At 51.6% G+C, this 27410-nt stretch overlaps 5 protein-coding genes across 5 annotated transcripts; 2 read left to right on the top strand and 3 right to left on the bottom strand.

Annotated features, from left to right (window-relative positions):
* Nucleotides 1-616: 616 nt before the first annotated feature.
* On the top strand, nt 617-1791 carry ENH_00082420 (hypothetical protein, conserved; the record flags this gene model as incomplete). The annotated part of the gene is made up of 3 exons (XM_013583336.1): nt 617-1138; nt 1311-1405; nt 1617-1791. 3 exons carry the CDS (start codon nt 617-619, stop codon nt 1789-1791), a joined length of 792 nt encoding a protein of 263 aa, XP_013438790.1.
* Nucleotides 1792-3569: 1778 nt separating this feature from the next.
* ENH_00082410 (facilitative glucose transporter, putative) lies at nt 3570-5225 on the bottom strand (the record flags this gene model as incomplete). The annotated part of the gene is made up of 1 exon (XM_013583335.1): nt 3570-5225. The coding sequence occupies one exon, from the start codon at nt 5223-5225 to the stop codon at nt 3570-3572; it is 1656 nt and encodes a 551-aa protein (XP_013438789.1).
* A 4623-nt stretch (nt 5226-9848) lies between these two features.
* On the top strand, nt 9849-12272 carry ENH_00082400 (hypothetical protein, conserved; the record flags this gene model as incomplete). The annotated part of the gene is made up of 1 exon (XM_013583334.1): nt 9849-12272. The coding sequence occupies one exon, from the start codon at nt 9849-9851 to the stop codon at nt 12270-12272; it is 2424 nt and encodes an 807-aa protein (XP_013438788.1).
* A 1688-nt stretch (nt 12273-13960) lies between these two features.
* Nucleotides 13961-21547, bottom strand: ENH_00082390 (clathrin heavy chain, putative; the record flags this gene model as incomplete). Its single annotated transcript, XM_013583333.1, has 14 exons — nt 13961-14031; nt 14145-14337; nt 14470-14597; nt 14750-14919; nt 15150-15496; nt 15754-16020; nt 16109-16381; nt 16488-17310; nt 17439-17615; nt 17857-18227; nt 18504-19697; nt 19843-20973; nt 21191-21273; nt 21520-21547. 14 exons carry the CDS (start codon nt 21545-21547, stop codon nt 13961-13963), a joined length of 5256 nt encoding a protein of 1751 aa, XP_013438787.1.
* A 2688-nt stretch (nt 21548-24235) lies between these two features.
* Nucleotides 24236-26178, bottom strand: ENH_00082380 (hypothetical protein; the record flags this gene model as incomplete). Its single annotated transcript, XM_013583332.1, has 6 exons — nt 24236-24349; nt 24691-24716; nt 25122-25186; nt 25550-25614; nt 25890-25941; nt 26093-26178. The coding sequence occupies 6 exons, from the start codon at nt 26176-26178 to the stop codon at nt 24236-24238; spliced, it is 408 nt and encodes a 135-aa protein (XP_013438786.1).
* Nucleotides 26179-27410: the final 1232 nt, after the last annotated feature.

The raw sequence follows: 27410 nt of genomic DNA, 5'->3' as shown, positions 1-27410 counted from the left end.
ATACTTTTCAAGCTTAAAAATGGAAGAACTAATGAAATGCTCGCCCAAGCCTTTATTCACTTCTTGTTGCGGCGCAGCCTGAACTGCATGCAGCAACAGCCCCTGCTCCGAACCTACGAGATAAATGAAGCACACGGTAAGTAATACCAGTTCTACACATAGGATTTCAGTCCTAAAACTTCGTCATGACGTACGTATTTTGCTATGTTTGAGGTCATCAAGCACGTTACAGGAAGCTCAGTAAAACAGACCATGGACTGCTCTAACACAACTCGCATGAGCAGTAGCACGGCGGCAACAAAACAGGTGACATTGCGACGGCGACATCAGCACAAATATCTCCAGCAGCATAAAGAGTCTTCTTCTACCTGACGGGTTCAAATCTGGCGGCTGAAGCAATATCGGCGAAGAGAGGTAGTATTTTCCGGCAAGCCCTATGACCAAGAGCAAAAGGAGCAGCACAAGTAGGGGCAGTAGTGCTAACAGAAGGAACAGATCTTGGTCAACGCTAGCTTTCTTCCATTCCTAGCGTCAAAAGCTTTCAAGGACAACAGGCACTTCTTCACCCTCCTATTGCTTGCGGGGCGGGCTCCTACAGCCGGTAGAGGCTGCCTAAATGGCTACCATTATGGGCGGCCTTTTAGGGGCTGCTGGACGTTTTTTCGCGTCAGCTAAACAACACGCATTTTTCTCCGTATTTGCCTCAACGGTGTGCCTCCCTGCACAGCAGGGGCCCATACGTACCCACAGGTTTTCTGAAAAGCCTCAGGAGCACTGGCTCCGCTTCTCAAGTCTCCCCCATGAGCTTCAAGGGGCCCTTTTGTTTGAAGCGGGCTCCTTTAGGGCGCCTCTGCTGCGCTGCCTCAGTGGTTCATCTACGGCACGCTGCGGGGCGGCGCCCCAAGACGCCGCGGCAACACAAAGTGGCGCCCAAGACGTAACAGAACCTGCAGTAGGGGCAGCAAAGGAGGCATCTGCCTCAAGCGCGGGGTCTTTAGGGGCCTTTGGGGAGGTAGATGACACAGGCACAGCTGCGGATATCCATTACCAAGCAGCTGCGGATGCTCTGTTGAGTGGGCTGGCCGAACAGCTGCAGGAGAGGCAAGATGCCGAGGGCATTGATGACGTTGACTGCCGAGTAAACCCCAAAACTAAAACATTAAGCGCTGATCACTAGGACATGTTGTTTCTGGACCCGCGATTTTGCTGAGTACGTTACGGCAGCTGCCGCTGCGCTGCTTGCTAGTACAGCGGCCACTACTTGATTGTCTGCGGCCCCGCCGCTGCTGTTTTTGCCGTCGCTGCGTCAGGATGGCGTACTCAAAGTAGTGTGCGAGAGCGGCTTAACTTTGGTTCTTAACAAGCACTACGTTACGAGGCAGATTTGGTACGCCTCACCCCGGAGGTAAGTGCTGTATGTACACGCCGTCTACTGTAAAGGTACAATGGGGAGATTTTATGGTCAAGGTTTCATTCTGGCTACTGCACCAGTGGGGTCTAGGGTTTACGATCAGGAGGCAGCGACAGGGTCACACGTAAGCAGGCTACCGCGCAGCGTTGTGTACAGATTTCATTGCTCAAGGTATGCATGCATCTGGTGAGTTTGTCGGCTGCAGCGGTGCCCAGTACTTCGACTTCGTCACGGGGTGGAGATGTGCGCGCACTGGGCTGAGTCTTTTGGAGGTGCTGACGAGGGACATAAGCGCAGCCAACGGCAGTAGCAGCAACAGGAACTGCGATGATAGCGGCAACAGCCTTTCGTGGCCTGAGGGGTCACTAAGAGCCAAATGAGCAGCGGAGCAGGCACACACAGCCAATGCGCTTTGCCCTGGACCAACCACTAGCAGGCACTCACAGGACGAGTGCCAGCTACTTCAAAGAAACACTCGCCACATCTATAGTTCACACATCGGTGGGTGCCCGTACCCACTGGCTATCCCCATTTGAACAAAACGCAACGGGTTCACCAGGGACTCCCCGATGAAACCTTTGAAGGACGGTTTTAGTATGCCATTCCAAACGTTTTGCCGCCGCCCTGCGCAACAGGAGGTCACTTAGATTTCCGCCGGACGCCACTACTACAGGCAAACCACACGAACCCCTAAACGTCATGACCTGCTACACGGAACAAGAGGGCACCAAAAGACCTAGTAAAACAAATACCACTACTGAAGGCAAACTAGATGGACGCCCATGTCTGAACAGCTCTGGAGGGCAACAAAACACCTAATTCGACACCACGAAGCGCCCTCTACTGCACGGCTTCCCCACTGCACTACTACTCCTTTAGGATTACACCTACAAAGGCTCCAAAACACCTAATTCGACACCACGAAGTGCCCACTACTGCACGGCTTCCCCACTGCACTACTACTACTTTAGGATTACACCTAGAAAATAACCCCTCCGAACCTCCCCACAATCCAATGCCCGATAGAGACCTACAACATCCTATCCTACAACCCATCCGGCCATGGCGCATGCCTACGAAACACTAACTTACAAGACTAAACCTGGATAAGCTGGCAATGAACAGCAAAGGACGAGAGAAAGCGTTCTCTCGTCCAACAGTATGTCTCAAAAATGCAGCCACCGCAAAGCCTTGCATGCTGTAGCGTCTGGTACACCCGACGCAGGCATAGATAGACAAATACACATGTACGGATACTCTAGTCGGTTGATAGACATATCTGTGCGTATCTATACATGCGCATCAATAAATTCACATCATGCGCGTACGTACATAATACACATGTCCATGAAAACAAATAATGCACCCTCGAGTGCTACAGCAAATGTACGAAAGGCGTTATCTGCTCATGCCTCTATAGATAAGCAGACGCAGCATGCGTTCGGCATGCGGAAAGGTGGCCTGAGGCCGTGCAGCAAGCACTAATTCCCTAGCTGCATGGCATCACAAAAACAAATAAAAAATAGACCACGCACCCGAGCTATATAACGGCAAACAGCGCGGCATGCGCCTCCCCCAAAGCCGCAACACTAGAGTGGTGGTGAGATATGGCTAGCTACCTAGCTAGCCGACCGGTGAGACGAAACAGAAATGCCACCGCGACGCGCGGATTGACACTCGCGGTCGCTCCATGGTAGGCATGGTCGCACGATTGCAGCAGCTGCTGCACGTGCTACAGCAGTCGCTGCTGGCTGAGGCACTTCTCTGCTGCCCTTTAGTGCAGCCAACGTACAGCGAGCTGGTGCAGACCCTGAAGGCCCCACAGGAACCTCGCGTGTGGCGTTACATAAAAACCCGAAAAAGAGCTGGCTCGATACGTGTGTAGACGTGCACATACTGTGAAGCAGGTTGGCTGACACACATCCAAACATGTATCAAAGACACTAAAGCAAGGGCCTCTTCACGGCTGCTGATCACGTTGAACCCATGTAGAGCGCTCGCGCGATCCTCAGCTGTACATATACCATACCTAACCGGGAAAGGACAGCAATAACTCCAGTGGCCCTGCTAAGCTCAGCCCCCAAAAGGCCGCGGAGCTGCCATTTCAGCAAACGTGCTGCCAATGTCCCCCTGATGGTGATGCTGTCCTCGCGGCTGCTTAGACAGTGAGCTCCTTCCCAGTGAAGGAAGGCGCCTGGGCAGGAGCAAGCTGGGTAGCCGAAAAATGACCAGAAGCAAGCGAGGGCACTGGCTGCCCTGCGTTGTTAAGACCTGTTACATCGAAGTACTTGCTCATAACCCTCCTCTTCCCTTTGAAGTAAGGAGACTCGTCAATGGAAAGGCCTGCTGTCTCCTTCATGAAGATGAAGGAAACAATGAAGGCGATGAGGGAAGTTCCGCCGCAGATGCCCAACATGACCCTCATGTCAGATGTGAGCACGAAGTCAGAAGGCAAAACAACAATAATGGTAGCCACAGCGTTAACCGCAGAGGCGACAGATGCACCAGTCTGCTTGATCTCTGGCGGGAAAATCTCGTGCAGGTAGACCCAAAGCACGGGGCCGTAGCCAACTGCAAAGGAAATGACGAACACGTAGATGCAAGCCACTGTCAGCCACTGCACGCCAGTGTTGTGGCGGTCGACCAGGTTTGCAATAAGGGCGATAATGGTAGAGGCAGCCTGCCCGAAGCAGCCCGACAGGAGCAGCGTTCTGCGTCCAAGGCGGTCCATCAGGAAGATGGCCGGCACAGTCATGAGCACGTTAACAAATCCAAAGATAACGGAGAGACCCGTGACCAGGGAAGCATCGATGTCCAAAGAGGTGTAGAGCTTGTTGCTGTTGGCGACCAGAATGTTGATGCCAGTGAACTGCTGGAAGGCGGACAGGAAAAAGGCCAAAAGGAGCACGTGGCGGTAGATCGGGAATGTCATCGCCTTGCCCAGAGAGAGACTCTCGGCCTCAAGCACCTTCTGCTGGCAGATTGCAACGTCGATTGTCTGCACCTCCTGAGAGACATCTTCCTTCCCCAAAATCTCTCTTAACAGCGCCGTCGCCGTGTTCTTGCGCCCCTGATGCATCAGGAAGTGAGGGCTCTCTGTGGTGTACACCAACCACAGCAAAAGAATGGCGACAATCGACACCGCTGCGGGGAAGGCCAGCATGAACCGCCACCAGCACTGCTGGAACAGGGAAACCTTGTACGTGAAATCCGTGTCCGTCGGTGGGGAACCGAAGGCCAGACCCAACAGAGTCGCCACCAGAATACCAATGGTAATCAGCAGCTGATGCAGCGTGCCGTAGAAACCACGAGAGCTATCCGGCGTGAACTCAGAAATGTACATGGGCACGCATACAGTGGCTAGACCGACAGCCAGTCCCTGGTAAAGACGGGCCAAGAAAAGAGAAGCGACCCCATCTGCTGCGGCTGCCAGGGCGCTGGACACAAGGAAGAGCAAATTCGTCAAAATCAGTGCCACGCGGCGCCCGAAATTCGTTACAGGCCCTGCAAGTAGACAACCGAAAGTCAAGCCTATGAAGACCGCGGTGGTAATTAGAGACCCGTAGAGCACGCCATTGCTGCAATCGATGAAGTGGTTCGGGTCGCCCTTGCACCAGTCGAAGTCAGCGATAATGACTGCCTTGGATGTGTTAAGAGCAGAAAAGCTGTAGCCGAACTGGAAAGAGCCGAGCACAGCCACTAACACAAACTGGGCAGGGGCTGGCAAGCAGCAGCTCCTGGGGGTGAAACGAGAGGGGGGGACATCACCAAGAGCGTCCACCTCCTTTTTGGCATTTGCATCGATCTTCTCCATTTTCTCGAGCCCGACGAACAGGCACAAGCCTGCTACCCTCAAGCTAAACGAATGCAGGCCAGATATGAAACACCCACAAGCCCTGCACCGGAAAAACGCAACAAGATCAAACCACTAACCCCGCCGTAGACCTCCGCCAAGAAAAAACATGCCAAACTGCAGGGCGCCACGGTGGGGCAGCCACTCCCCACGAGATATGAATACACAATGCTGGGGGAATTTGCTGCTGTTCTGCAACAAAATGTAAATAAATTTAATTGAACATCTCCTGTGGAGATCTGCAGCTAAACTGATGTGACGGAGGGCAGGGAAGCAGCGTAGGCACGAAGAGCATAGCCACCCGGAGCAAACAGCTTGCAGCACGTGGATGGGACACCGTAGCACCTCGCACGCTTTGCAGTACGGGGCGAACACTGGAAGCGCAAGTAGCTACAACCGTTAGACGCCCTAACTCGAAAAGAATTCGTAATCACTGCACTCCTGTAAACAAACAATTGTAGTATTTGTCCAAAAGCCAATGCAGGGACCACAGCGCTCGTCTCTTTACAGCCTGCCAACGCAGTGCGGATGCAGGGACAGCCTAGCAGTTCGTCTCGCTCGCCCCGCAGTGTTGCGGACGAATGTGATAAGAATACGGTGTTCTCATAGCATAAACTATCATATTTTTTTCTATTCCATTTTGTTACTAATCAGAAGCAACCTAGAAATTCCCATCTGCGCTAACTGTTGACTCGTAGGACTACTATACTGCGGGTGTTCCCCGCAACGCGCGCACTGAGCACACGACCTCACCCAAATTGCACTCTAAGCGAACTATTCGTGTGCGCAATCGTTATCAACGTGGGGAGGCTGTTTTCTTTGTAATTTTGCATTCATTTTTGTTCTTCATATACGTTGACGCCAGTGCACAAAGCAGATCTACATAGGGGGTTGTGGTGGATTCCGAGGCTATGGTGGTCGCGCACTCGTCGTCATGCAATGCGCTCTGGTTGCTTCCACTCATTTCCAATGTAAAAGTGTACCAAAGCAAATTTCTGAATGATTATGGCCTTTTCAAGGCATGTCTGGGCTCAGTTTCCTTCGCAGAACGCAGCACTCCTCCTAGCCAACCAACTGTAAGAGTTCTCCTGCGCCCTACAGAAGGGCAGAGGATCATTGCAGAAGCTCAAGATGCATCAGTGGAATAGATAGTCGTGGCAAGATAGGTAGCCAGTGCAACAAAAGACATGGGTTCTGGGACTGTCCAGCTCCAGTCAGCGCAACTGCATATACCATGTCTGCTGCGCAGTCCTCACGATGCGTTGCGGGGGTGGAACATTCTGCATGAAGTATCTAAAAGCAATCTGGTGCAAGTATTGTTTCAAGTTTTATTCACAGTCCACGCATGCGTACAGACGCGCTGGAATTTGCTGGAGAGGACACGCAGGAACTGAGCAGCTGCAGGAACTGAGCAGCTGTGGTTCACTGTAGTTGAGAAGTGCTCTTTGATCTTTGCAAGTGACAAGCTTCTATTTAGAGCGCGCATTTCAATACTATGCATCTCGAAACTCATAGATAGAGCCAGACACACGCAGACCAACGCAAGCGGCAACGATGGTTGCGGACTGTTCCAGTCCCTAGGTACAGGAAGAGTGGGGTTGTGGCACAGATGACGAGTGGGACTGCATGAAAAATACAATTCCTATACATAGTATAAGATGGGCGTACAAGAAACCCATAATAAACTTAAAGGCCAAGGGAGCATGGTGAACAGACCCAGGACCACGGGACCTCTCCCCGTTCGGGCATTCACATTCCAAGCCATGGTAGTGCCGCCGAGATAGCGACACAGGAACAACAGTCTGAAAGTTGTCTTCTTCAAGTGACCGAACGCTGAGCACGTTTTTTTACTTAGTCCACGTAAACGATTAGACACACTCCATTCCGAAGCCGGTAAGGCACCATCTCGATGGCCCATGAAGGAGTATACGAGCGCCTTACTTTGTGGGACATCTTGGGAGGTAGTGGTGGCGCATTTGATTGAAATTTAATTGAGTGGAAATCCCACAGAGTATATAGGGGGGTCTTGTAATATTGGTTCAGGCTTACGGTGTAGCACCAGGGCAACTGGCATCCCACTTTCAGGCACGGGACTGAACGTTGGTTCAATTGGCAGCACAACCAAGTGGTCACACAGAATGCGCACAGGCACCAAAATTCGGGAGAGCAGAGACAAGCGCATTGCGGAGCGCGGCTGCACTTGTTCGAAGTGCAGAGGTATGAGTGGATGACCTTCACGGGATAAGCAAAGTAGAGAGAGAACTGGGAAGCTTGTATAATCTGTAGGACAGTACGCTCATGAACCTACTGAGGACCTGCGAAGGGATCGCGGTGAAACTCTTAAAGAAAAGAGCAATGTGATGTTTAAACCGGTACGTCGAAACATTGGAAAAAACGAGATGTTTATGGCTAGGGGCAAGATGAATGGTGGTAAAGAAGAATACATCGTGCGGGAAGAAACAAGCCACAAGCAAACAGCCGTACTCGAGTGCCAGATGATTCTAGATGGGTTAACGAAGGTGATTCTAGATGAGTTAACGGACACGGAGCAGCTAGCTGTGAAGTGCAACTCGGCATACAGAAAAAAATCAGCTGTCGAGATGCGCATGGAAGCGTGAACCAATCTTGCCACTGGATTCTAGGTGAAGAGCTCGCTACTGAACGCTGGTTAGTACTGTGTAATATTAGCAGCAGCACAAGGTGTTCCGTTTGAGCGTGCTGGTCTTAGTTGCAAAGCGCGAATGGACTCACCTGCGTTGCTTAGCATGGTTTGTCTAACCGTGGTCCTATGACTACAGCTTAGAATGTACCACCTTCCTACGCTGTGTGCTCACTACTCCCAACGGCGACAGGCCGTGCCTTGTCTACGGAGTAAATGAACTAGCGATGCAGCATGAATGCTTATAATTTCCTATCCATTTCTTTGTCTAAGCTTCATGACAGTGCCGACACTGGAATGGCCTACAACTCGCACGGTAACGTAGTGCCTCTCACTAGGCTGTGCTCAAAACACAGACAGATTCTCCGAACCTGCCAGTAGTAGAGTCTGGAAAAGTGCTAAGAGAGACGATCAGGGGTAAAAGTTGCGGCTCCAAATTCCTACGGAGCAGTTACGCTGAGTCAACAGGCTTCACGTACGGAAAAAAAAACAGCAACACTCATACTCTCATGACCTAGCCAATACAGGCCGCAAACACGGGCAAGCGTTTAAGTGCAAGATAGTACGCCAAGTGCCATCATACTGTGAGCAGCTCTACGGCTCGCTGCAGCTTATGCTGCCGGCAGTCTGGCAGCAGTCCACCTAGTCTCCTGCGACGGTCAAAGCACTTTCAAGAGGCGGCAAAGCAGCTTTGGCCCTCTCCTAGTCGCATAGCAGGCATCAGAGAAACAGTAGCTTCTCAAATGTTGAAGCGTGCAGAGGAAGAGGACTCCACAGATGAGCAGGTGCCGCTGGGGTCCTGGGAGCTGAGTGCAAGGAGCTGCGCATAGTAGAGTTGGTCGTGGCAGCAAAGCTACGTAGACAATGAATATTAGATATTGCAGAGACACAAGCATTTGTGGGGTTTTTGCGGGATTTAGTTGTCTGGGCTCTGCTGAGCAGCGTAGCCAGCCAGTGTATGGGGCAGGCGCTGGTTCTGGCTACGCGCAGTGGAAAGTGCTAAATTCTCCCCATGTAGAACCCCGCCTTTCTGTAGTTCACTCTTGTCTCTTTCACTAAATATTTTGGCAAGGGCAGACGGGATAGGACAGGGCGTGGACCCAAACAATCCTGGTCCGAGAGTAATGGCGGTTACATTGAGGCGTACAGCTGGCCCTCTGGTCGGAGTGCCTAGTTTCATAGAGGTTTCGGCAACCGCGTGCACTTGATAAGCAATGATTAGGTGGTTCAGGAACCAGGAAGAAAGCTTCATTCAATGGCACGAGAGTGTCGAACGTAAGGGATGTGCGGGGGGTAACTGATGCCCAGATCACGTGTCACGTCACTGGATGCACCGCGGGGCGAACTCTGAAGTGCCACAAGATGTTGGGCCGCCAGTGAAAGGTTCTCCACCCCCCACAATGTATTGTAATTAAGGAATTGTCATTAACCGAAATTGTGAATTAACCCCTCATAAGGGAGCGGCTGTCAGCAGGAGACATCGTTGTTCGCCTAACTCGATCTCAGAATCGAGTGCAATGATCTGGACATGCAGCAATAGTTGATTCGCGGAATCTACCATCATTTAGGAGTGCCACAAACACTGTAATTCGCTAACATCACCTAGAAGATGGTCTGGTGTTCTCTTTGGCTCAAAAGGGCTGGTTGATATTGGATTTTACCGCGCGAGGACAACAGCCGGTCCGTGACCGCCAACTCGCAGACTGTAGAATATTGGAGAATTTCCAATCCCTTCCCCACAACTAAAGGACTATCTTCCCTAGTTCAGCTCTTAAACACCGCACTAGGCAGGTTTTGGCTGGTTTTCAAAACGGTTACGTCCCCACTGTCTTACAGAGGAACACTGGCTTGCAGATGCCTTAACTTGAGCAAGAAGGCGCTATTTTCATACATTACAGAGCATCCCGCCCGTTCCTGAGGCGAGGATGGATTTGAAGACATCCGCAGCTACTGAAATGAGCGCAGACGCACCGTGTGGTTACCAATTAACTGATGGATTGTCTGAAGGCCCTACAGCTGTGAGTCGCCAAAGCCTGCTCAACACGCCCCTACCGCATGTCGGTAGAGGCTATTCCTCGGGGCTCCAGTTTCGTTGGGCAAAGGCACGTCCACCTTTCAAGGCCCCCTTCGTCTTGTCTTGGGCGATTCTGGCCTACACTTTGGGGATAGTGGCGATCATATACTTTTGTAGGTTTCCTGTAAAAGGGGGCGCACAAGGAAGTCTACGAGCGCGGCGACTTGCAAGCTCCAATACGGATGGTCTACTAAGTCTCTGCCTGGAGCTACAGGGAGGAGAACTGTGGACCCTTCCCACTACCTTTGACGCTACGTCTCAAAGTTCGAGCAGCACCTTGCTGTCTCCAGAAGACGGCTCCATGCGGAAACTAGATGCGGAAACATATTTAGATGAAAATACGCAGAAGGGCGCAGCGGATGCCAGTCTAAAGAGGCCCTTTCAAGTTATTGAAGGGGATCAGCTTAGTGCGCCGGACGCGAAAGTGCTGAAAGTCTCAGAAGCACTGCATGTGCATCAATCTCTAGGCCTGCAAGAAAGCCAACTGTCGGACTTATATGGCCATTTGCTGCTGGATCCCTCTGCTGAAGACTTTACAGCAACAACGTGCCACCACACGTATACTGTACAGTCCAGTGGTCTCCCTTGCGCAGATAAAGTCTTACTATCGGGTCAACAAGAGCTCATGCCGTTATTTACGCCTGAGCTACAGCCATCTTCGCAAGACGCCTCTGAAATGTGGCCAGCTCACATCACCGGAACTGAGCGCTACGCTGATTTGTATGCCACGTATGAAGTAGAAGCCTCGCACAGCACACACCAACCTGGGCTAGACCAGCATGTTGGGGGAGCTCCTTCAGTGTATCCACAGCCAGTTGGAAAGTTTCAACAGCAATTTGACGAGGATGTCTTAGATCAAGTGGCATTGCCGAGAACAATGCAGGCCACCTTTCAATCCGAAACTGCACCACAAGAGGCTTTGCACGGAGCCTTTTCAATATCTTCAGACCAAGTCAACACGCCTCAGCAGTACACCGATACTCATGGCACACATGGAAGGAGTCCTTCAGAAGAAACACTATTTATTTCGTCGGAGGCTGAGCAGCAACTACCTATGCAGGGGTCTACTATGGCTTCATATGAAGTATCCCAGCAAAGACATGATGAGCATGCTACAAGTGAGGACGGATATTCGAGTCAGGCACCAGCCAATCAGATAGGAGAATATGAGCTGCAACTGTATTTGGAGGAATCCTACACGCCGTCCCCAGGCAGTGCCAATGAACCTCCGCAGTACACTCTTGTCCATGATATACGTGAAGTGAATTCAAGTTATCCGGGGCTCACGCCGCAGTTGCAGAGTAAGCAACAGCTGCACGCTCGGGGAAGCTTCACGGTGCGTTTAGAGCAAGGCGCTGGTTTTTCAAACGGAGCTGAATTACACGGCCCACAGGGATTCAGCGGAACTCAAGTGCAAATGGTTTCCACGGAGGGCAGCAAAGAAAAAGTTTCGCACTACCCACATCTCGCAGCGCTGCTTTTTGGTGGAGACGAATCATCTAGTATCGGCGAAGCGTCTCACTCCTTTTCCAGTTCCACCGACCTTGGGGTTAACGACGAAAAGGAAGAAGACCCGTCTGCTTCACATGGGCACTGCGCTACGCTAAGAAAAATGCTATTAGAAAAACCGACTGGTGCAAACACAATAGACATAGGAGTGGCTGCGCATCCGTTTGTTCGTCTACCTCTCTTGGATTCAGCTGTGAAACTCCCTCCTTCCTCTGAGCCCTTTCCACGTTGTAGGACGTGCCCGCGGTTTTTAGCTCGTGAGCTTCTTATCCTCCGCAACATTTTTCAAAACCGTTTCATAGGCTTGCAGCAAGCAAAACAAATAATGAGGATTGCATCAAGATTGGAGTTCCACGCACGTACCTTCATGGTCAACGAACCGCCGAGCAGACCTTCCGCAGCCGTGGAAGTGCTAGGGCGCCGGTTCCTTACGTTGAACGCAATACACTCAATAAAAAAAGTTCTCGGTAACCAGGTGCAGTGGGATAATTGGTTCTTGCATCTCGTCAGAGACGTGCCAACCGAGTACACCCAGGTGCCTACAACGACGACGGCTGACTTTTCTGTTTCGCTTTACTCCTTTGCAGTGGAGTTGAGTGCTGCAATGAAAATGTATAGAATGGGCAGTGCACCTTCTGATGGAACAGTGCTCCGCATTAAGCAGAAGCTTTTTTGTTCGCCAAAAATTCCAAGGTGCTTTCGAAGGGAAGAATGGGCTGCCTTCCGCTATGACGATATCACCGAAGGTAAACCATGCGAGAGTTGACGAGACTACGCCCTTAGGCCGCTTTGAGCAAAGGACAACTGAACCGCCCACCACTGTCGCTTCTGCAGGAAATTATACTGAGTAATAGGTGTCAGAGTGTGATATTTGCCAAGCCCGACTTCGAGCTGTGTCCACTCATTGTTCAACAGAGTTTGTGCCGGACTCCCTGGATCCTATATCCAGCATTCTTCATAATCTGCCTGCAGCTCTTTCCTCTAGCTAGTAGCTAGTTCCACGATGTAGAGTCATGATGGTAATTTGCCAAGCAGGGTCTCCTTATATCAATGCAGGGCCTCTTTGTCAATGCGACGGCCAGAGGCCGTGTAACGCACTCCCCGCAGACGGCTAATACTGCCTTTCATGTTCTCATGCACGCGTGAGGTGCCCACAGCAGCGCCACGATTAGTCTTGGCCAACGGCTCCACCCACGTCAATGCACAAAGATCACGTTTGACAAGGTTGCTACCGTACGTCTCAATTAGCGATGCTGCCCGCTCCATGCGACTTATGCATAGTGATGAGATTCAGGAAGCCACAGCTACGAAATACCCTGCCTTCAACTTTGGCAGACTCATACGCGACTTTTTTTTTGTCCCCGCTAGTTTGTAACAGCACGCCACTCACCCACTCAAGCAAACATCTGCAGCATGTATAGGGCAAACTCGTCGCTGCTTCTGTAAGCCTTATGCTCGACTCACTGTGGCGAATGAGCAACCAAACACCTCGTGCTTGGGGTTTTGATGCTGCCACACAAATCTCTGGTACAACCAGCTTCCGGCGCGGCTGCTATTCGCTGTGTAACCAACTATGCACGGCTGTTCCCTATCTACGTAAATCTGCACGGAATACTGGTTTTACTTACGTTCCACCACGCGTTGCAACAAAGCACTGACGTTTCAAAGTACCCCAGACGCGCAGCTGCTGAAGCAAGCGAATGGGGAGACAACGACTACGCTTGCTTCCGCTGCTGGAAAGCAGGCAGCCCGCCGCTGTACATACACCTGCAGCTGCAGGCAAGCCTGAAGCAGCTCAGGCTCCGTGCTGCTGCTACGGAAGCAGCTGGTGCCTCAGCCGAAGATTTCGCTGCCGCAACATTCATTGAGCTGCAGCTGCAGCACCAGTCCGCAGCGGCAATATGCGGCCACAGCCCGTAGCAGCTGCGCACGCTATAGGAAGTGCCGTGGGCCTCGCCCGCTTTTGCTTTCCTGCAGCTGCCGAGTTGTAGTTACGTTATGTTACAAACAGGAGGAGAATCCAAAAACAACTCGGCCGCGTCCATCTCAGCCAATGAGCTGTCCACGAAGTCTTCCCATGCGTTCAAGGGTAAAAATGCTCAGCGTAACACCCGGCGCCGGATGTTGCTGCTACTGTCCTTTCGTGAAACGTGAAATGGGGGTTTGCGCTAAAAGCCACAACAGCAATATCAACAGAAATGCCAACTAGGCCATAACCAATGGAACAGCCATACCAGTTGAAGTTGCATCATCGACTCCGGCCGCGTCTTGATATGTTGCTACTGCTGCACCAGCAATAACCGAATCTGCACGTCATCCAACTCGAGAGACCCTGCTATGGTCAACTTTGCTTCGGTTCTCCAACTGCAGTGGACTGCAAGCACCGGCCCCCATCCACTACTCCTCCTACTCTCAGAGGGGACCCCACGGCAATTATGATGTTTTCTGCTGTTTCTACAGAGAAGGAAGCATAGTGCGTTCGCCGATACACTGCACACCACTTGCTGATGCAGCATTTGCACCTCCTGAAGGAAACCCGCAGCAGCAGCACCTTTGTAAAACTGCAAGTAAGTGGCCTCTCCGCACCATTTCCTGGTATTCCATTAGCCTGACATTCCTAGATGCTGTTTCCACTGACCAAAAGTCTGATGGGGCGGTGTGCAGTTTGACGAGGGAGGCATCAAAGCCAACCCCCCCATTCCCGGTAGCATTGTCATGGGCTGCATGCTGTAGTCGGGAACATAATCATTGGGGGCGCTTTGCTGCAGCTGCTGTTGCTGCTGTTGCTGCTTGTCCAGCTGGTCCAGTCGTGTAGTGACATCCCGCACAACCTATGTCAGATGCAACAGAAAAAGCTGGTGACAACTGCGGCATTAAATATTCGATTTCAAAAGCCCTACACAGAAGACATCAGAAAGCTTCCATTCTTACACTGTAAACTTCCCTAGCCTAATATTCCTTACATGTATGAGGTAAGGCATAATGAAATCTACGACTTTGTGGCGCCAGGCGAGCTCCAATGCAACATCTGGCTTGACAAGGTCGCAGCAACTGTGTAGGCAAGCGGCGAACGCTTCAGGATCTTTCGACTCTGTCAGGAAATACCTTCAGACAAGATACTCAGCCACACTTCCAATTCTCAAATGATCAAAATGATGATATTATCTTTCAATGCAAATGCACCACAGCAACGACCAGTCAATGCTTAGCTGCACGCGAAGTTCTAGCGTTTCAGTTTAGCACGACGAGGAGGATGAAGGCGAAATTTGGCATACTTCAGCAAATCTTCAACTAGCTGGGCGCTGCCTGACTCCTTTGCTGTATCTATGCAATCCTGGAGCTGCGCATCTTTCTTGGACAATTCGATTGCCAGCGAATACTTTCTGTTTTTCTGGTACAAAAGCGCTGCAATCCTGAAACGCAACAAAAATCGTTCAACAAAGGGTTTCTGCGCTGCTACTGCTGGCCCCCGCCAATGCATGCAACTACGGCTTGCAAACGTTCGAATCCCTCATCACAAAACGTCACCTTAACCTCTACAAGCAACCACAGGTGCACCTCACGCAGATGGCTATTACGAACTCAAAAGAGGAGCTCCCTTATTCCACATGCATGAAGTCCAAGCATGATACTGGTGGCTGACCTGCGCATGCCAAGCTCTCTGTGAGACTCCAGCTGTTTCGCTAGGCCCAGCTGATCAAAGTTGTCACACTCGAAGATGAGCTCTCGTATGCGTTCTTCGTCTTGTGCAGCCACAAGTAGCTCGAGCATGGCTTCGTTAACCGCTGCAACGTTTAGCGGCAGCTGCTCTTGTAAATATTTTTCTATCAACGGCAAATGCCCCGCCTTGCGGAGCTGCTGCACAACCCGTGAATGATCTATTTTCCTGTCCATCCCCTTGAGTAGCGCACAGAGCTGTAGCGGATGCTCCTCCAAGTAGAAAGAAATTGCGCGGTATAGCAACTCCACATTGGAGACTTTTTGGATGACCTAAGGTGCCAACAAAAGAACTGTTACAAGGCCATTACGCAGAAACTTCTGCTACACTCCTTCCCAGTGCCCCAAGTGAGGGACGAAATGAGCTGCAAGTCTATCGTTAGTTTCATGCAAGTCTATCGTTAGTTTCATGCAAGTCTATCGTTAGTTTCATGGTTTTTAAATACCTCTTACTTCCACAGCCCTGCGCCTCATATTCAAGGACACCCAACATATATTGCAATTAGCGTACAATGCAAACTAAGACAAACCTGAATGAACTGGTCGTGCTGCCAGGCCGTAGGGTGAAGAATCATGCAGTTGGCCGCTTGCTCGTATTCATCGTAGATGGTATGTAGGTAAACTGCTTCTTTCCATAGGCAACATTTCTCGCAAGTCCGAATAAGTCTTGGAATGTTCATCCGTCCCTTGTGCTGCCTACAATGATCCATTAGCTTAGTGCTGTCGTAAGTAGCATACAGTACTCCTAACTCAGTGAAGAGACCCACATGGGTCCGTTCTCCCTGGGCGCCTATTTCCTGAAAGACAAATGCAAAAGATGGCTCACTTTGAAATCGGTAGAAACCCAAATGGCCTCTGCGACAGCTCGTCTATACCAAAACTCACCAGAAGCTCCATCAGTTCTTTGTGAAGGCCCCATCTTTCGTATTCTTCTACTAAAGCATCAAGGAGGTCAGGGTGGGCAATCAGTTGCAGACCAGCCGTGTGCGCACACTTTATGTCCCCTTCATCCAGAGCTCCAAAGGCCACTTCCTTCCACGTCTTGGGGTTTTTCGCCTTTCTTGCGGCATCAACAGCAGCCCCGAAGTCCTTCATCCTCACGAAGCAGCTCGCCAGCTTGCTATAATTTGGAAGGCTCTGGTACAGAATTTTGGCAGCCTGGGGAGTACCAGGAGGAAGAACAGGGCACAAACTGCAAACGAACCTCAATCGAAAAAGCTTCCCCGAAGAGCAATCTGCCTGTTACAGCGTTAAAGTAAAGTACCTGGAAATTTCCCTGCTCGAACAGTCTGTCCCCTATGGCCTGCACATTAGCCGTGTTTGGCCCATTCAGAAACATCTCCAAGTCTTCAAGTCTTTCCGTCATTGCATAGGAGTACAGGAGCTCGGAGTCCAGTGTTTGGTCCTTAACGGAAATACTCTTGCGAGCCATGAGGAGATAATCCGCCAAAGCTTCGAAAGCCTGCTGTTCGGTGGCCTTCTCCACAACTTCTCTGAATACGTCGCCGTCGTTCGCCTTAATTAAAGAGTCTACAGCCTCAACTACACGCCCCTGGCGCAGCTGCGCCCTTCCAAGCTTGCGCCAAACCTCAGCATTGCCGCAACGCTGCGCGAATTCCTGTGCTCTTTCCAACTCCTGCTCTCCCCCTTCTGCGGCAGCCTCTAGTAGAGTGTCTGCTGCCTCTGCCAACAACCCAAATTTCCTGTAGATCGTCAGTGCCTCCTCCCTTAGACCATTCTCCAGAGCCACCTGGGCAATTGCCTTGCCGTCGAAGTTCTGCAGCCTGTTGATGTATCCCATTACCCGTGAAGGCTCTGCTTTAATGGCTGTCAATATTAACAAATTTTGCAGGTTCTGGTTCGAACTGAAGTCGCTGTTATGCAGCACTATCTTCTCAAGCAGTTCCGTGAGCTCCTGTGGCAGCTGGGCGCTAATAAAGGCATTTACAGCTGCTGACACCTCATCAGCAGATGAGGACTCGGGAAGGGCTGAGGAGACCACTTGATCTATCACCGACCGCCGGTATGTGTTCTCAGGTCTCAGCACGTAGGCCCACAGCTCCGCACACTGGCGCTCCACGAGATATCTGTATGTGAGCAAGAAAAGCAGTAAGCGCAATCTAGAATCACACAGCGAACAAACTGATGAAGCGCGTATGTCGTTAGGGCGACACTTCCGCACTGCAAACGAATGCAAATGGAATGGCTTATTTACCGAGCCTGAAGTCTGAAGAGGCCGTTCTTGTTTGTCAGCTCGACGAGCTGGGTGTCACAAGGTCCCCAAGCTCTTTTGTATGCAATGTAAGCCAGATGCGGGTCCCTCTCTTCGCAATATTTGCCGACTTCCATTGAGTCATAAAAAGCATTTGTCTTCAAAAAGTTCTCAGCATCGCTGAACATACCCGCACACGCAGCATCCCTCTCCCGCCGACCCTTCGTTGCCTTACACGACTCCAACCCGCCAACTTGCGAGAGTTAGCCAGAACTTGTTACGGGTGTCTCTAGGTGCATCGAAATGCTTCCATGAAGCTTTGAACGCCTCATGCGCCGAAAATAAGAAGACCTCAAACAACTTGAATACCAGTCGATACTGCAACAGCAACACGGCTCCTGCATCCTAAGTGGCATCTAACCGATTGGTGTCGATAAATATCTTAGCTAGGGCATTGTGGACGGCGGGGTCCTGACTGCCCTCGGCCACGCGCTGCTCGAGCCACTGCAATAGCAGCCTCAGCCTGTTCCTTTTTTCGACTTCCTCCACTAGCTGAGACGCGTTGCAGTTCCCGCGGACAGCCTGCAGCAGCTGCTTGATAAAGTCCTCCGGGGCGTCCAGATCAACCAATGCACCAACTACTAAGGGGGCGTTCGCCGAATTCACCCGGGAAACATACACTTCAATGTACCTCAATAAAGAATGCTTATAAAGGTACTCTGTCAGCTCACCAACGAAGCCGTGCAAGTCACACACGTATATTAGGGGCCTCGGGTCGCTCAGCTGTGCTTGCTGTGAATCGCAACACAGAGATATCTCAAGAACACTGGACATGCCCCGGATGCTGCACAGTAGAAAACGCGTTTACAGCAACGAGCTAAAAGGCTCCTTATAAACGGAAACATACAACATATACTATGCTCCTATGCAGCCAGCAAGGCGTGTTTGCAGTTGTGAGCCCAGAAAACTACGCCGGGAAACTGCGCACTGCGTTTGTTTCCTGCTAGCGCGTCGCACTCTACCGAGGTCCACAAAGTGACAAAGGCGAAGAAGCATATGAGGGCGTACCTTGAGAAACTCTTTGACACGCTGCGGTTCGTAGTACTTGCCTTCCCGGCAAACCCGCTCCACCTCTTGAGTGTGGTTCAGTTTTGCTGCCGCCTCTATGTATTTAAAGTGCACTTCTGGGTCAGTGGAGAACGCTAGGATGGAGCCCAGGAAATAGAATATGCCTTCGTAGCTACTAAAGCGCTCAAACATGGCGATCAATCTCTCCATCCCCAACTGTTCATGAAATTTGATGGCGACGCCAACAACAGCCTGCAGATTCTGTGAGGAGGACCGAAGCATGTCGGTCAAGATTTCGACACAGATGTCCGGCGACATGCGGCCGAAAAATTGAGCCATCCACTCCTGCGATATCTTTCCTCCTGTTTGCAACAGTACGCGCTTCACGTCAGCCAGCTCAGTATAGTTCTCAAGGGCTCGCTGGTACAGTCCTGCAGCTTCACATAAGGCCCCCACTTTCTGCCGGTCGTAGTGCGTCAGCATGTCCATTTGAAAGATGGCCTCTGCAACCTGCGGGGAATGCTTCAGGTTGATCTCGAAAAGACGAGTCTGCAGGGGCCCCTGCTCTGGCTTATTTCCCTTCAGGTATTCCAGTAGCAATGAAGAAAGCTCTTGGAAGCGCTGCTGCTGCAACAACACCTCCACCACTTGGTTCGGATCAATCAACGGTGGGTCTGTCGCCAAAAGTCTCTGGGCGAACGCAACAGCACCCTCTGGATTGGTCGTCAGCATCGACCGCAGCAAGGAAGAATAGTCCGCGTGCATGCGGGTTTGCGTGGCGTACTCCAACAGCTCGTCGGTCTTGCCTTGCTCCATCAACATAAGCATGACCTTTTGGCCTGCTCTCGCTTTCTTGTACACTTGAGTTGCAAGCGCTATATCGAGAGGTCTCACCGCATCCCCTAGTTCCTCGGTGCACTCGAGCTTGTCTTCTCTCAGCCAAGTTGTAATGAAGTCCTTCCTACCTTGAGCCACCACAGGGCGCACAAGCTCCAAGCTCTCCACCGCATTCAAAGATCCATACTCAAGAAGAGTGGAGAAATACAACAAGATAGCGGAAGTCTGTCCCGGCTGTGCAGGGACCCCCTTAAACTGCTGCAGAACCTGGGGGGTCCGAAGCCGCCCCGATTTCAGAGTGGCGCAAATGCGTGCGGCTCCCCTGTAATCACCGCTGGCGAAGTGCTGGTTGAACGCCTGCAAATCATGCACATAGAAATGAATAGTCAACACATTAAGACCCACTGGAGCTGCCAGGGAGGCATGAAATTAATGGTTGGGCGAAAAGAAAAGAGAGGTGCCTCAAGAATGGGGAAAAGCGCAATAATCGCTCTGCACGAACCTGAACAAGGGCCTCATCAGCTCCAGGAAGGCCATAACGTTTAGCAAGACTGAGGTAGATCTGTGCTCGATTAGGCTGGGGCAAAGCATGCTGCATGTAGGGTCCCAAAAGGCCGACATTAACTGTAGTGAGAGCAACCAAGCCTTTCTTATGGACGGTAATAACGCCTCCTGTCTGAGGCGAGTCCGATGTGAGGAATACGGGGTCTTGCGATATGCGGTGCCTCAACAGTTGAGTGCCGGTGAGGCCATCAAACAATAGCAAGAAGCCCCCTTTGGTTACCAGAAAAACAAGGCCAAGCTTCTTGCTTAGGTGAACAGCCAGCGGGAAGTCTGAGGGAGCATCAGGAGACAGAGCGATGTCTGTACACACGCGCAAGGGGGCTTTGCCGTCTTCTCTCTTTGGCGCCAGGTCCCTTATGTGAAGCTTAAATTCTGGGCTTCCCCGTTTCTTCTCCGAGAAGCAAATGACTGGCTGTGGCCCCATAGCCTCCTCTGCCACTAACCCCCCGAAGCAGGCTGCGTGCCCCTCGAGCTGTTGGTGTTTCTTCAGCTCCATTGAGTACAGCTGCAATGAGCCGTCGATTGTCTTCCCTCCATCTTGGGTACTGATGCCAGTCAGAACGCACCACTTCATGTCCTTGTCTGTAGCGTAGCCGATGATTTGAACACCCTCCGCTAGTCGGCCCTCCCTCTCACAAATCTTCTGGGGTTCTGACGCCTCCGTCCCCTCCCCCAGCGTCCAGTGCCAGACAGCTTTGTCCGTTACTAAGGCGAGGATTCGGGGAGCGACCCAACGCCAATATACAATCGGCTCCGACATTGGAGCCGTACCCATCCGCGCTTTTGTCTCCAGATTCAAAACCTGCACTAACTGCTGCGCACCCTCCGCTTTTGCCCTTAGAGCCACTATGGGATCCGTGGGATGGTGCAGCGCCGCCTCCGCTTGTGTCGGCTTTTTTGACACGGAGTATGCAGTGGGGCCACCGGGAGCCTCCAAAGCATCCTTGAGGTTCATCGACACAAAGTACAGTTCACTGCTCTCCACATCACGAACCACCAAATGCTTGTCTCCTTCCACCGCCACATTGCCAAACCTAAAAGAGGCGCTCTTTACCCCAATGTCCCCCAGCTGCGCCGCACAAGAACTACAGAGAATGCTGTAGATCTGGATGATGCATAAATTTCAGACAACAGTCTTGCGAACCCCACCCGAAGCATGTGACGTGGTAAACACGCACGTAACGCACGACCCACAGGCACATGCGCAAGACGGTGACGCTGTGAGCGTGCCATATTTCTAATCACAGCGCGTGCAGTGTTCAAAATGAGAAGAACAAGGGCCTTACATTTACAATCGGGGTGAGCTGTATGGGCAGCTGCTGCGCCATTTCGCAACGGCCACGCGAATTAAAACAAAGTGGAATTGTAGCTGCGCGCCACACACACAAACAAGCACATGCACAAAGACCCAAAGCAAGGCAGAGACATAAATACATGCACACACACACATAAACACACGCATGCGCAGCCTTCCATGTAAACTCCCATCGCCAGATATGCCTGTACGCTGACAGGCGGTGAGCCATATGCACAAGCTCCCCACAAGCTACGAAGTAGCGGAACCTTTATTACACCAGCTGTCTAGAAAGGAGAGGGAAACTGCCTCTCCTCTCACTGCACTGTGTGGATCTGTCTCGAATCATCTTGTCGTGGGGGGCTCCTACATGCCACCTCAGCCCTGCTCGACCACAGCCTACCAGGGCGTGTCCACTCTTAATAAATGGGGGTATAAAAAGGAACCAGGCAATCACGCGGCGGCTGCTTAATGCCGCCTCAAAAAATGTTGTTCATATCTTAACCCCCTACGGTCTCCCTCGGACGCAAACTGTCCCAAGGGCTCCTACGAAGGAATACTGGTTAGTGATTAGTGATAAATTGGGAATTACTTACTTCGAAACTCAGCCTATTAAACGGCGAGGCGCAAGGAGGAACTGGAGGACGGCCCCCCAGCTGGAGCTGCTGCAGCTTTGAGGGAGACCCTTTGTCTCAAACCTCTCAATTGACACCGTCTCCTTTTTGGATCTTTTCTGTGGTTGTCTTGTAAGACTTGCTGGCGAAGCAGCATCCGACAGCCACGAGGGGAAGCAGCAGCCGACCGGCTGAGCGCTGCTCTCTACTTTCTGCAGCCTCCGTCCCTCAGTCCAAGGTCTCTGAGGCCTATTCCACACCAACGAGAGGCTAGAAGGAGAGGTTTTCATGCGAGAAGGAATTTGTGGAGATCAGGACAAGAAAAAGCCAGCTGCAGTAACAGAGCCTACCGCTGCGCTGCAGCCCTCCTCGCCCCCGCCTCGTAAGCTTGGGTGACACGACTCCCTCCCAGCAACTTGCCATGTGCTGTAGCCAAAACAGATCTAAGAATGCGACGTCGCAATGTTATACGATATACATATACTTTTCATTTAAGCCCGAAGGGCCCACAACTTCCAGCACACGCACTGCTCTATCTACATTCAGCAGAAGGCTGGCCTCTGCTGAATGATGGCCTGTGTGAGCTACCCACAACATCGAGCATGCCACAGGAACTCAGTTCTGGCAATGTCCACTGTAGAGTAACAGCGGTCGTGTGTTGCTGAAACTATCGTTAGAAGCCTCAAGAGGCCATACAAGCCGCCGCATTGAGCAGTGCTGTAGAAAGGGACAAAACGTAGTGGAGTTTGCACAGAAACACGAGCTCACAAGGCGTAATTTAACGGTGCCTCTATAGGGAGCAGCAGGAAAGGTGCCGGATACAGAGTGCAAGCGGCAAAAAAGGGACTCAGGAGCCCCGCCTCGCCTCTGGCGAGGCGGGGCTCCTGAGTCCCATCAAGTGCTCTCCGTAGGGCGTTTTTTGCGCCTTTAACGCGTATATTAAGCACTAACTGCGCTCAACTTGAGATTTGGCGGGGTCAAAGCCACAATCGTGACTCTTGCAACCGACTCAGCCCTAGGGGCTCCTTTGACCTTACGCGACGCTGGTATATGTGCAGATTTTTCTCGGACGTCTCCTATGCGTGACAAGCCGTAGAACGGCCCTGTTTCGAGCACCCTCGGGTAACTTCTTCTATGGAGCACCGGGGGCTGCTTGTCCCTGTTATGTCTGTATGATGCAGTCACTAGTGTGGTGCCTCGTTATCGACTTACGATGCGCAAAGCATTCGGGGCGTTATAGCTGTGCAGAATTCTGCATTTAGCTGTTGCCTTTGTCTTATAATGCTGTCGTAATTGCTACTGCTAGTAAAATGGTGGTCAGCGAAGCATGAAACTGGATTAAGTGGATACAATTGGAATAAAACTTCTGCGACACAGCTTAAAAAACAAGTGTAAAATCTTATGCTGCAAATACAACAGATACGAATAAAGTGATAGACGCAAAAGAGCACTTGAGGCCACCTCTCCACTTGGGAAGAACACTCCAAGTACTCAAAGTTGTAGCTTTACAAGGATTGTGAGCCACCCGAACAAATATCTCACAGAGGCATAATAACAGCCACAAATTTTGTGTAAAGGGCGTCTCCATGAACGCTGGAGCACGCCTCCTTCAGGCCCCAAAACTCCAAAGACAACTTTCAAGTGGAGAAAACTTACCTCTTAATTCCTAAAACTATGGTGTTTCTAAGCCTGGACTTTCAAGCGATGCGGCAGGGAGTCTCATGAGGCTAGTAGGTCTACATAATAACAGCCACAAATTTTGTGTAAAGGGCGTCTCCATGAACGCTGGAGCACGCCTCCTTCAGGCCCCAAAACTCCAAAGACAACTTTCAAGTGGAGAAAACTTACCTCTTAATTCCTAAAACTATGGTGTTTCTAAGCCTGGACTTTCAAGCGATGCGGCAGGGAGTCTCATGAGGCTAGTAGGTCTACGGGCTATTGAAGTGGATGCTGGTGTGGTCTTTGGGAAAATGACAAGAAAACAACCAAGCCAGCGGCGCTTGCTTCCTGTGGTACTCTGAAGATAGCACGCCGCTGCTAATTTCTAGGAATAGCACTTAATGAGCTATTGTGGAATTATAAGTGTCCATGACTTCCCACAGTTGCGGGTTGTGGAGGTCCAGAAATACAGATTGATGCTGTAGTGCGCAGGCATTACAATAGGGCATGCTGGTAGACAGCTTAGCTCGGTGTGCGATGCACATACGCAACGGACGCGGTATCAGCAGCACTCAACAGGACGCGTCTACAATGTCCGTAAGCAAAATGCCCGGCGGGACGGCAGACCACCATCGTCATGCTACTCCGGAACCCACCGTAGCAGAGAGGCCGCATGGGCATAAGGAGGCGGCCCAACAGGTGGCACCTGTAACCAGTGTTGCTGCCGCGCCAGGGGACAGTCCGTACGCTACGTGGGACCAACTCTACTCCGCGATGGCTGCGACGAGGAATGTTATGGGCGGGCCCTGGGAATCGGGCACAACGTTTCCCATACTACCAGAAGTCGGCAGCTCTGTGCAGGCCTTTTCACTGCGCATCTGTAGTTCACAGGACGCACCGCCAGCTGGCTAGACTTCCTGGTCGAGTTCCCAGATTTGCACCCTTGACTCGCCGTCCCGGTCTTCCTAACACCTGCTTGCACGACACACCACCAACACCCCTAATGCTTGCAGTAGCGCAAGCGCGCGCGGCTCTTCGCACTCGTGGTCGGCCTGCCAACTACAGGGAGCTCCCCGAAATTCGTTCGCGACGACTGTGACGACGCAGCCTGCCGTCGCCACCTTCACCTTCGCCACCGGAACCCAATCCAGAGGTGGAACACCCTACCCCTAAGACACCAGCAAACATTCCTGATGTGCGCCAATGGCCGCAAACTTACTCGAAGTGTCCCGTTTCTCGCGCTCCCTACAAAGCCGCAGCAAACCAACCGGGAGAAGCTCTGCAAAGAGAGTTTCGTAATCGCCAATTCACCTTTCGTTACGTGCCGCCTTACCTGCACATCCGCGTTCATGGACTGTGGCGCATATGCGTCTCACAATTCCCTGAGTTCCTTACACAAGTTCTGCATTCACATCACGACCATGTCGCAGCCGGCCATCGATGCCAGAAAAAGACCTTTGCGGCTCCCAGCAAGCACTACTACTGGCCAGGACTGCGCGTCTCCACTACTGCTTGTGTTAAATCATGCACTCACTGTCGAGCGTCAAAGTCCCCTAACCAGAAACCTGCAGGCCTTCTTCAACAGCTACTCATCCCTTCTCGTCGGTGGGCACACATGAGTCTTGACTTTATCACAGATCTTCCCCTTACAGCGACAGGGCACGACTCGATTCTTGTGATGGTCGACTCCCTCAGCAAGTTGGCTTATTTCGTTCCTGCAAAGAAGTCATTCACAGCAGCAGACACCGTAGAGCTTCTCGCAGACCGTCTTATCCGCTATCACGGTTTTCCAGAGGTGCTACTCCCGCCTTCAGTCGGATACCTGGCAACAGCTCTGTAGCCGCTTTAACATCAAACGCTGCATGTCCTCGTCCTACTATCCCCAAAGCGACGACCAAACTGAACGGGTTAACCGCACGCTCGAGCAGATTCTTCGTACCTACATCCAATCTGACGAGCGCGAGTGAGAGCCTTTTCTTCCAGCCTTGGAAATTGATTACAACACAACAAGTCATTCCTCCACCGAGCTCTCTCCCTTCGAGGCCATGATTGGCGAGAATCCGTTGACTGCTGCGAACCTTGATATCGTAGGCTTGTTAGCTCCTACGCTCACTCCTCCGATGACTAAGCTTTTCCGGCAGCTCTGCGACAGAGCACATAGTCACATCCTGAAGGCAAAATGGCAGCAGAAGTACTACGCAGACACAAAACGCCGAGCCGTGTAGTATGCAGTGGGACAACAAGGTCTGGCTCAGTAGCAAGCACTTACTGCTTTTCAACAGCTGCTCCAAGTTCAAGCCCCATTACCGCGGACCCTTTGAATTCATCAAACGCATAGGGACAGTAGCTTACCGTCTCGCTCTGCCTCCCACCTATGAATGCCACAACGTTTTCCACGTTTCGCAGCTAGTTCCCCACCGCCCCCGCCCTCCCGACTTGGTTCTCCCGGAAGCCGAGGCCGCCTGGCCTCCTATCTGCCATGCAGCAGGCAACCCAACAGAGGAGTATGAAGCCGATTATATTATGGACCAACGCGGCTCGGAAGATGAAGCCCAGTATCTCGTGAAGTGGCGCGGGACCCCTGAAGATTAAGCCCCATGGGAGCCCGCTCACCACCTTACAGGCTGCCCGGCTTTGCTTTGCGTTTGGCGCCGCCGCCAACGAAGACGTCTTCAGGCTTGAAAGAATCTTGGTCCTTCCGCGGCATAGAGGTTTGGGTCCGTCACCTTCCGCCGCCTGCCGGACGGGCAACCTTTAACGAGGAGGCGGGAGGGAGCGCTGCGCACCGCATGCGCTCACGGCGTTAGCTTCAGAAGAGAATAGAGATTGAAAAGGCAAAAATAATGTGTTTTGGGTAGGTCTGTTCAGTACGCCAAGGGGAGAAGTTGTAGTGCACAGGCACTACAATAGGGCTTGCTGGTGACCTATACAAGATAGCTAGCAGGTCACCTACAAGAGGTCATAACACGGAACAAGGACAGGACCCTCTTACTAGGATCGAAGTAAGCCAGTTTGTCGGCGAATTAGCGTGTATACACTGGACATGTCTGAAAATACCCGGAGATTGGGGCTGGCGATAGCGCCGGCACCGATGCAGGCCTCCTCCCCACATAGCCTAGGAGGCGAGAACCACGAGTGGGGGGAATTTCAAGAGAACAGATTTTGGAAAACTAGGAATACATGTATTTCGTGACATTTGGACTACTGTTTCAAGGAAATGGGCCGAAGGTAGACGGTTATCATAGTCCCCTACTCGAGGGGGGCAGGTAGCAGCGTAGTCGCAGCAGTAGGTGCTGCAGGAGGCCTGCACCGGCTTCGGCGTTATCGCCAGCCCCGATCTCCAGGTGTTTACAGACACGTCTAGTGTATATATGCTAATTTGCTCACAAATTGCCTCACTTCGATACTAGTAAGAAGGTCCTGCCCTCGTTCAGCGTTATGACCTCTTGTAGGTCGCCAGCTCGCTATATTCTATAGGTCACCAGCAAGCCCTATTGTAGTGCCTGTGCACTACAAGTAGGGGCCTAAGACAACCTACGTTCGGCGCATCTCCTTGATATAACAGTCCAAATATCACGAAATGCAATGATTTCTGGTTTTTTTTAAATCCATTTTCTTGAAAATCCTCCCCACTCGGGATTTCTTGCCTCCTAGGCCCTGTGGGGAGGAGGCCTGCACCGGTGCCGGCGCTAACGCCAGCCCCAATCTCCAGGTATTCACAGACACGTCTAGTGTATACATGCTAATCTACTGATAAATTGCCTTACTTCGGTACTAGTAAGAAGGTCCTGTCCTCGTTCAGCGATTTGACCTCTTGTAGGTCGGCAGCTAGCAATTGTAGTGCACTGCGCCCGCAGCTGCGACTACGTGCTTTCTGTCCCTAGGGCAGGGCCTATAGACTGCACCCTACGCAAGTCCATTTCCTAGAAACTATAGCTT

The sequence above is a fragment of the Eimeria necatrix genome, genomic scaffold (assembly GCF_000499385.1).
Source record: "Eimeria necatrix Houghton genomic scaffold, Enh_scaff90, whole genome shotgun sequence".
Taxonomy (NCBI): Eukaryota; Apicomplexa; class Conoidasida; order Eucoccidiorida; family Eimeriidae; genus Eimeria; species Eimeria necatrix.
This window is presented reverse-complemented; position numbering and strand designations above follow the sequence as displayed.